The 10,247-nt window shown below is 38.3% G+C and overlaps 1 protein-coding gene across 1 annotated transcript in view; it reads left to right on the forward strand.

Annotated features, from left to right (window-relative positions):
- The first annotated feature begins 753 nt into the window (after positions 1–753).
- FAM205A (family with sequence similarity 205 member A) overlaps positions 754–10,247 on the forward strand; it is an 11,901-nt gene continuing 2,407 nt past the window's right edge. Inside the window, exons 1-2 of the mRNA XM_044920413.1 lie at positions 754–811; positions 9,396–9,508. Coding sequence (XP_044776348.1) covers positions 754–811; positions 9,396–9,508 — 171 coding nt within the window. The remainder of the gene's footprint in view (positions 812–9,395; positions 9,509–10,247) is intronic.

The following is a 10,247-nucleotide window of genomic DNA, read 5'->3' on the forward strand; positions in this document are numbered from 1 at the left end:
CTAGAATCCTCCCTTAGCCTTGATGTTTCCTTTCAATTTTCCATTCACTAACCACCCCCCCCACTCCTTGGCTATAAATTTCCACTTTTCCTTGTTATATTTGGGGTTGGGCCCAATATCTCTCCTCTACTGCAAAACCCATTGTAGTGGTCCCTATATCTATTGCGATAGTCACCCTAAGTAAAGTCTGCCTTATTCTTTAACAAGTATCACAAATAATTTTTCTCTTTAACATCACACCTCCTGAGCCAAACTGGGACAGTAGGAACATAGCTGCAGGCAGTTTCAGGATTATGTCATTCCAGTTTAGCAGCCTCAGAGGAAAGAGAAAACATCTTTCTCAGCATCTGTATTTTAAAAAATCTAAGGGACACCTGGGTGGCTCAGTTGGTTACGCATCGGACTCTTGATTTAGGCTCAGGTCATGATCTCATGGGTCTGCGATCAGCGGAGAGTCTACTTGAAGATTCTCTCCCTCTGCCCCTACTTGTGTTCTCTCTCTTTCTCTGTCTCTCAAATAAATACATAAATAAATCTTTCAAAAAATCTAAGAGATTTCTCACAGCAGCTATGTGAAGGATGGATTTTTTAAGCATTGGAGAATTTTATCAAGAGAATGCATACTAATGCCATATATTATTGCTTTGCACTATGTGTGATGTCCTTCTCCAGTACTAAAATGTATATTTTATTTTAGTACTTAAAAGGGTCTACAAGGAGCCAATCCTTACTGACCAAAGAAGAGTGTAAACGATGCCTATTTCAACTGAAAATGGCATTCTGGTCATCTCTTCCATCCTAAAGCATTTTCGTGAGGAAGGCTCTTAGAACATTAGTCTGATGAGACTGTTGACTAGACTTGATACACCCAGTAGAATAATGGAACTATTCAGGCTGCATGCTACCAAGCTGCTGAATTTCAAAGGAAATAGTTCCTGTTCTTTTCAGCCTCTGTCCTTATACTCCATACCTTACCCTTTTTCTTTTTTCTTTTTTTTTTTAATTTAAATTTTGTTAGTTAACATACAGGGCAATATTGGTTTCTGGAGTAGAATCCAGTGATTCATAACTTACATACCACACCCAGTGCTCATCACAAGTGCTGCCTTTAATACCCATCACCCACCCACTTCCCTTCATCTCCTATTGTCTTTTTCTGACCTAACTCTGGCCTCTTAACAAATTTAGAATATGCTGAGTCCAGGATTCTGGTGGCCTGCTGCTTTTAAAATTTTTAATTTTAGGGGGCGCCTGGGTGGCTCAGTTGGTTAAGCGACTGCCTTCGGCTCAGGTCATGATCCTGGAGTCCCGGGATCGAGTCCCGCATCGGGCTCCCTGCTCGGCGGGGAGTCTGCTTCTCCCTCTGACCCTCCCCCTCTCATGTGCTCTCTCTCATTCTCTCTCAAATAAATAAATAAAATCTTTAAAAAAAAAAAAAAAAAATTTTTAATTTTAGGGGCACCTGGGTGGCTCAGTTGGTTAAGTGACTGCCTTCGGCTTGGGTCATGGTTCCAGGGTCCTAGGATCGAGCCCCGCATCGGGCTCCCTGCTTGGTGGGGAGCCTGCTTCTCCCTCTCCCACTCCCCCTGCTTGTGTTCCCTCTCTCGCTGTCTCTCTCTCTGTCAATTAAATAAATAAAATCTTTAAAAAAAATAAAATTTTTAATTTTAATAGGCTTTATTTTTTAGAGCCATTTTGGTTCACAGAAAATGAGTGGAAGGTACAGAGATTTCCCATATACCTCTGGTCCCCCCAACACACACAGCCTCCTCCATTATCAATATCCCCCATCATAGTGGTACATGTGTTACAACTGATGAGCCTACATCAGTTCGTCATCAGTCAGAGTCCATAGTCTACATAAAGGTCTTGGTGTTGTACATTATATGGGTTTGGGCAAATGTATAATGATGTGTATATATCATTATAGTGTCACCCAGAATATTTTTACTGCCCTAAAAATCCTCTGTGCTCTGCCTATCAATTCCTCCCTCCCCCCAACCCATGACAACCACTGATCTTTCTACTGTCTCCATAGTTTTAACCTTTTCTGGAATGTCATATAGTTAGAATCATATAGTATGTAGCATTTTCAAATTGGTTTCTTTCACTTAGTGATATGCATTTGTGTTTCTTCCATATCTTTTTCTTTTGGAATTTAGTAAATTATGGCTTCCCCACTAAAAAGTTACAGTTTGACTCAATACCTCTTGGTTTAACAGAAAGGTATTCATCTGGGATATGTTCTAAAGGATTTGTTCTTTACTCCAGTTTTCCTTAGGGTATTTTTGGCAGGGAGTCTTTAAAAGACTCCAAATTCCCCAGGGTCCTCTTTGTAACCCAGTTTATACTTGGAAAATAGATCATATTTTTAGATGGCTCCCTGCTTGGGCATGGGATATGCATACCCCTTGAGATACAGTGTGAGAGGTGTGAGAGTGAGACAAGTCAGTGAGAGGACAAGATTTATTCATGCTGAATCAGGGACCTATTAGAATTCTGATGGCAGGAAGTCTGAAGACCTTTTAAGAAGTCCATTTGTGAAGAAGGGTTTTTGGATGAAGTTAATAAAGGTCAAAATAAAACAGAAAAGCTAACTCATTCTCAAGACAGTAAGTTTATTTTGAGGCAAGGTTTGAGGTTTTTTAGTGGCAACCAAATCAAACAGAAAGGCCACAGAATCAGCCTCCTTAGCATTTAATGTTATTGATATGGTCAGATTTATGTCTGCCATTTTGGTTTTTGTTTTCTATACGTCTTATGACCTTTTTGTTCTTTTCCTCCTTACTGCCTTCTTTCACATTAAGTGAATATATTATAGTGTATTCTTTAATGATTTCTTTTGATGGCCATACTAGGTAATAAAGTTTTTTACATATGCTTAATTGTTTCCTCAAGACAAATTTCTAGAAGTGGAATTATTGAGTCAAAAAAATGGCACATTTTTAAGCCTTTGATATCTATAGCCAAATTTCTCTCCAAGACAGTTGCTGCAGTTTACATTCCCATCAGCAAGGCCTTTATGTATTGTTGATTGATCCTAGATATCAGTCAGTTTCTTGGAGAGTTTTAACTTAATTCATTGTAACTGGCTCTTATAATATATAGGTATTGAAATCTGAGCTGAAATCTAGTAAATTAAGGCTAATTTAATGCTCAGAACTGGGGATCAGCTAAGAAATTAGCTTTCTTGTATTTAATACCTGGGGTTATTTAATGGTGATTAATTTCCATAATAACATGTTGATACTGGAAGAAGTATTAAAGTATCCATAATAAAGTTGAAATAAAGATTTTCATTTCAAATCCTAGCATGTCTCGGCCCATCTCAGAATGAGAATGAGAACAAGGCCATATTGATCTGTTTGACTACAGCCTCACCAAACTTAACATTGGAGAGATGTAACACAAATGCTTTCTTTAAAGCAAGTCATTCTGAGTCTGAGCCCCAGGTTCAGGCCTAAGTTCTTAACACGCCAAGCTGACTGCTTTCCCTCTAGTATGTACTATCAAATTCTTTCTTCTTCTTGTCGTGATGGGATAATTCTGTACCTGATAGTAGTGGTGATTACACAAATCTATACATGTGATAGAGCGGCTTAGAATCATATACATATTGTGTCAATGTTAAATTCCAGTTTTGATATTTTACTATAATTATGTAAAATGTAGCCATTGGGAGAAATTGGGTAAGAGTACACAGGACCTCTATACTATCTCTGCAATTACCCATGAGTCTGTATTTCACAATAGAAAATTTACAAAAATTCTCCAAGAGCCTTTTAAATTTATTTTTTGCATAGATGAATTCACATGGATACAAAACTCTTGCTCTCTCCTTTTTCTCCACCCAACCCATTACCACCACCCCATTTCTATTGCTTCCCTTAACTTCTTTTCTTCTATAGCCTTCTAATGCATTTTATATAAATACATCAAATATGGATATATATTCTTATTTTTCCACCTTTCCCACAAAAAGGGTATGTGTTAGTCTGAGTCCTCAGAAAAGCTGTTGCCAAGACAGAATTAAATGTAAGCATAATTCCTAGAGTTGTAATTGTTGGGTCAAGGGAAAATGTATTTGCAATTTATAACAAATATTTCTGAAATTGTTCTTAGGGATTGCACCATTTTGCACTCCCATCAGCAAAATATGAGATTGTCAATTTCTCTTTACTTTGCCAAAAGAATGTACTGTTGAACTTTTGAATTTTCACAATCTGCTATTGTGATTTTAACTTGCATTTATCTTATTAAGTTTGAATTTCTTTTCATGTTTTTTTTAAAGATTTTTATTTTTTCAGAGAGAGAGCACAAGCGTAGGAGACAGGCCGAGGGAGAGGGAGAAGCGGACTCCCTGCTGAGCGGGGAGCCTGATGCAGGGCTCCATCCCAGGATCCTGGGATCATATCTGAGCCGAAGGCAGACGCTCAACTGACCGAGCCACCCAGGCACCCTATCTTTTCATGTTTTTAAGAGTCATTAGTATTTCTTTTTCTATGGACTGTTTCTGTCCTTCTATAAATACTTCTGGCTTATTAGGTACTTTTTATATATAAAAGGTGATTAGCCTTTGTCTGTAGAAAGATTTGCAATATATTTCAGGTTGTAATTTATCTTTTGGCTCTTTTATGGTGCGTTCTACCATATGCAGATACAGCAGAAGATATTCTATGCAGAATAAATTAATCATTTATTTTATGGTTTCATAGTTAACTAGGAAGGCTTTCCTCTCTCCAAGGTTCTAAAAGAATTATTCCATATATTCTTCTAGTACTTTAATGTATAAACTTTTTGTATGATTTTTTAAATTAAATCTGTTGATTGGAAGTTTATCTAAGTGTATACTACAAAATATGAATTCACCTATCTTTCTTGAAAAAGCTATCCAATTGTCCTAAAACCATTTATTTAAAAGATAAATGTTTGGGGGTGCCTGGCTGGCTCAATTGAAAAAGCAGGCAACTCTTGGTCTCAGGTTCGTGAATTTGAGCTCCACATTGGGAGTAGAGATTGCTTAAACAAACAAACAAACTTTAAAAATTTAAAAAATAAAAGATACATGTTTATTGTACTGATTTGAAATGACACCTCTATCATATACTATTATGTATTTGTTCTATTTCTGAACATTTTCATTAGTTCCATTTATCTGTCAGTTTATTCATGCATAAGTACCATAGTGTTTTAATAATTAAGGCTATATAGTTTTTATTATTTGATATCACTAATCTCAGTGCTATCATAGTTCTTCCTTTTGAGAGTTCTACTATTTTTGCTTACTTCCCACCATAAATTTAGAAATCAGCCTAATTGCCCTCAGTTAAACCTATTGGTATTTTTATTGAGATCACATTAATTATAGGAGCGCCTGGGTGGCTCAGTTGGTTAAGCATGGGACTCTTGGTTTTGGCTCAGATCATGATTTCCTCGTGGTGAGATCAAGCCCCTTGTAGGGTTCAGAGGGAGTCTGCTTGGGATTTTCTCTCCCTCTGCCCCTCCCCCCACTCACACGTGCACTCTCTCTCTCAAATTATTTATTTGAGAGAGACAGAAAGAAAGAGCAGGCAGGGAGAGGCAGAGGGAGACAATCTCAAGCAGACTTTCGGCTGAGCCAGGAGCCCACTGGGTGCTCCATCCAGGACCCATGAGATCATGACCTGAGCTGAAATCACGAATCCCACAATTAACCGACTGAGACACCCAGGCGCCCCAATAAATAAATCTTTTTAAAAAATCACATTAATTTATAAATTAACTTAGGAAGATTTTTTTAGTGTTCCTATCCCTAAGAATATGGTACGTCTTTCTATTTGTTCAAGACTGCATTTATACATTTGAAAATGTTTTAATGTTTTTCTCAAAAAAGTTTTGCATGTTTTATTCCTAGGTATTTATTATTTTGTGTTGCTATTGGAAAGGAGATTTTCTTCTCCAATATATCTCCTGATTGTATATTTGTATATACAAAGGCTTTTGATTTCAGCATATTAATTTTTGTGTTCAGCTACCTTACTGAATTCTCTTTCTCTCTTTCCATTTCTCTCTCTCTCTGTAGTAGTAATAATACTAGTGGTAGTAGTACTAGTAGTAATTTTTGAGTTGATTATCTTCTGTTTTTCAGGCACAATCACATCACCTTCCAATAATGACAGTTTATTTTCATCTTACTAATTTTTTATGCTTTCAATTTATTTCTATTTTCTAATTATGTTAGCCACTCTATCCTCTACCAAGTAAGATAACGAGAAGCCAGGTAAGCAGGTATTCAGGGATGCTAAAGAGGCCTTCAGTGAGGATGCATCTTAGATTGGTGTTTGTCAGGTTTTTTCTTCCATTGTAGTTATCAGTTGTGCCAGGCACTGTGCTAAACTCTTGTTTTACAAAATCCCCTATAATCCTACAAGCACTCTATGATGTTTATACTATTACCATCTCCATTTTACAGATAAAAGATCTAAAAATGGAGAAGAAAAAAACACCCAGGTAAAAACTGAGATTCAAATCCAGGTGTGTGTAATTCCAAAGAAACTACTCTTAATTGCCAGGCTAACTGGGTACATCTGAGAATAGCATAAGGAGGTCTTTGCTGTAACTTTTCAGACTATAAGAAGCCTGACTTTGCTGAAGACCCTTACCTCTGAGCTGTGGTCTGTGGTTTTGGCAGAATCCATACTCATTTCTTGATGAGGTTGTATAGGCTCCCTAGGGTGTCCTTGAAAGGATTACTAATTGCCCATAGCCTCTGAAATGGAATAAACTTTTGTGTGGAGTGTAATTTTATTTTGTATTTCATAAGTGGTGTCTGATGAGATAATGCAGTATTCATGAGTAAAAACAGGCTCATGTATGTCTGCCATTCCTTGCTGCCCCATTCACATGGAGCATTTGCAGTGTCCCCGTAAACATAGAATTCTGGTGGACCCATGATGTTGGAAATTGTTCAAGACCCAAAGTGAGTACAAGGTAAGCATGTTATGAAAGCCACTGATTTCCATAGAGTGTTGCTAGATGTACACATATCAAGAAGTAAAATAAAAAATAGAGTTAATTTTGTGCAGTGTTTCCATGTTTTGGTAAGAATGAAGTACATATGCATGAGTTAGCTACAAAATATGAATTGGGTAATGTTGGTGATCCTATATAAAGGTTAAATGATCTGATATTTGCATTTAAAACTGGCATTGTACAACGATTAACAGTAAAATTCAGGGTTATTTAAAGTTTTAAATGTTTATTTAGAATAACGTTAGACAAGTAAAAAAAACAGGACAAGTCAGGAGAGTGGGGGACGGGGGCTGTAGTAAAAAGGAAAAAGTTTTATATTTTAGTACCTTTAAAGGCATTTTTTCCTACTTTTTGAATACAGGGCCAGCATTTTCATTTTACTCTGGACCCCAAAATTATCTAACCAGCCACTTTTTAAAAAGATTTTACTTATTTATTTATTTATTGGGTAGGGGGCAGCATAGGAAGAAGGAAATGGAGCCTCCTCACACATGGAGCTCGATCCCATGACCCCGAGACCATGACCTGAGCCGAAATCAAGAGTCAGATGCCCAACCAACTGAGCCACCCAGGCTTCCCTGTAACTGGCCATTTTTAACAAGCCTGCCAGTGATTCTGAAATAAGGGCAGGATTGAGAGACACGAGCAAATCATCTTTTAAAAGTTCTGGTCACTGAGTCCTCAGAACCAGGAGCCCTGGGTGGGCCGGTGCTGCCCTCTAGTGTCTCTGGCTGCCATCTAGTAATACTACATTTCTGCATCATATTGCACGCTGCTATGTGAGGGCTTGCGGTCTTGCTGCCTGATGCTACTCTGCAAAGATATCCAGGGAAATCTTAGCTCTTGGGCATTAATAAAAATGCTCATGTATAAAAATGCTGTGTCAACACACAAAAATCTGAAAAGAAAACTAACTGAATAGAAAATTAAGAAAACCGGGGCGCCTGGGTGGCTCAGTCGTTAAGTTTCTCCCTCTGCCTGCCACTCCCCCTGCTTGTGCTCTCCCTCTTTCTCTCTGTCAAATAAATAAATAAAATCTTAAAATTAAAAATAGAACTACCATATGATCTAGCAGTTCTACTTCTAGGTATTTATCTGAAGAAAACAAAACACTAACTTGAAAAGATACATGCATTCCCATGTTGCAGCATTATTTACAATAACCAAGATATGGAAACAACCTAAATGTCCATTGATAGATGAGTATGTAAAGAAAATGTGATATACATACACAATGGAATACTATTCAGCCATTAAAAAGAATAAAATCTTGCCATTTGTGACAACGTGGATGGACCTCAAGGGCATTATGCTAAGTAAAATAACTCAGAGAAAGACAAATACCGCATGATCTCACTCACATGTGAAATTTAAAACAACAACAAAAAGAAAGCTCATAGAGAACAGATTGGTGGTTGCCACAGGTAGGAGGTAGGGGGTGAGTGAAATGGGTGAAGGGGTCAAAAGGTACAAACTTCCAGTTACAAAATAATTATGTCATGGTGATATAATGTACAGCATGGTGACTATAGTTAACAGTACTGTGTTGCATATTTGAAAGTTGCTCAGATTAGATCTTAAAAATCCTCATCACAAGAAAAAAATTTTTTGCAACCTTTCAGGTGATGGATAGTAACTAGAATTGTGGTGATATTTTTGCAATATATACAAATACTGAATCATGTTGTATACTTGAAACTAATATAATGTTATATGTCAATTATACCTCAATTTTTCAAGATTTTATTTATTTATTTGAGAGATCGAGAATGAGAGAGAGTACATGAGAGGGGGGAGGGTCAGAGGGAGAAGCAGACTCCCTGCTGAGCAGGGAGCCCGATGCGGGACTCGATCCAGGGACTCCAGGATCATGACCTGAGCCGAAGGCAGTCGCTTAACCAACTGAGCCACCCAGGCGCCCAATTATACCTCAGTTTTTCAAAGATGATAAATTTTATGTTATATGTTTCTTTTTTTAAGATTATTTATTTATTTATTTATTTGAGAGAGAGAGCACAAGCGATGGAGAGGGAAAAGCAGGCTGCCCATGGAGCAGGGAGCCCGATGCGGAACTCGATCCCAGGCCCCTGGGATCATGACCTGAACCAAAGGCAGCCACTTAACTGACTGAGCCACCCACTGTGTCCCTATGTTATGTGTTTCTTAACATAATTTAAAATTAAAAAATTTTTAATATTGCGGTTAAATAGCAGCAACTATGTTTTTCTGTCTCCAGTACCTAATATAATGCTTGGCAAATCTCAGGTATTCAGTAATATTTTCTGATACTGAGACACAGCAGAACTCCTTTGTGAGGTTTGTGTGGAGGGACCAACTCACATCAGTGGCATGTCTTTCAGGATTTTTCTTTATGGGGCTCTGAGATGACCCATATGGTACATATGAGTCAACAACTGTGAACCGTTTCCTGAAGAACTTCTACTATTACAGTAATTGTGGCACTGTGGCACACTCATGGAAGAAGAGTCTGGCTTTGGTAAGTTTTCTTGAAACAAATGAATGGAATTTATAGTTGTGTAGCCCTCCAGAGTCCACAGAGGCTTTTCAGGTGCTTCGTTTCCCTTGCTTGCTCTTCACTATAAACTGTGAAGCAGGAAGGGCAAATATGAAGATCCATGCCCACATCATCGATGTGTGCATTACATGAATGTGCCTTTGTTTGGGAAGACACTGATCCCACTGTCCTAACCGCTCAAGCACCCTTCATCAATGAGTACCAAGGCAGTAAACAAACCTGTACTAAAGGCCTACTCTGCAAAAACACATAAGATTGTCTTTGGCTCTAACTCCTGAGTTTGGAGACAGAGGAACAAGGGTGAGTGAGTTGCTGCAGAGGGGTTCGCAGCAGATGGTTTTAATGGTTTAGTAGGATGGCAGTGGCTGTGGGTTATCTGTAAGGTAAATAGTGCACTGGTTGGAGCAGGTGCAAGGTTTGTGCAATCTGATGGTTTTGTCATGGGCAGGGGGTTAGGAGGAGACTGAGAACTGTTTCTGCAGTAAAAAGGCAGCAGCAGCTGCGGGAAGCAGAGCTGGTTGGGTAGGACATACAATATTCTGTTCACCTTCTCTTCATCCCACTGGTGAGGGACGGAGTGTCCTAGGGTTCTGGAGGTGGTTGAACTCGCAGCACTGGACACTGGACCTATGAGATTGACAGCAGTTTATTAATCACATATATTCACAGCCCAGGGGAGGAGGACACCAAACACCATGCA

Source organism: Neomonachus schauinslandi, chromosome 13 (genome assembly GCF_002201575.2).
Source record: "Neomonachus schauinslandi chromosome 13, ASM220157v2, whole genome shotgun sequence".
In the NCBI taxonomy this organism is placed as follows: Eukaryota; Metazoa; Chordata; class Mammalia; order Carnivora; family Phocidae; genus Neomonachus; species Neomonachus schauinslandi.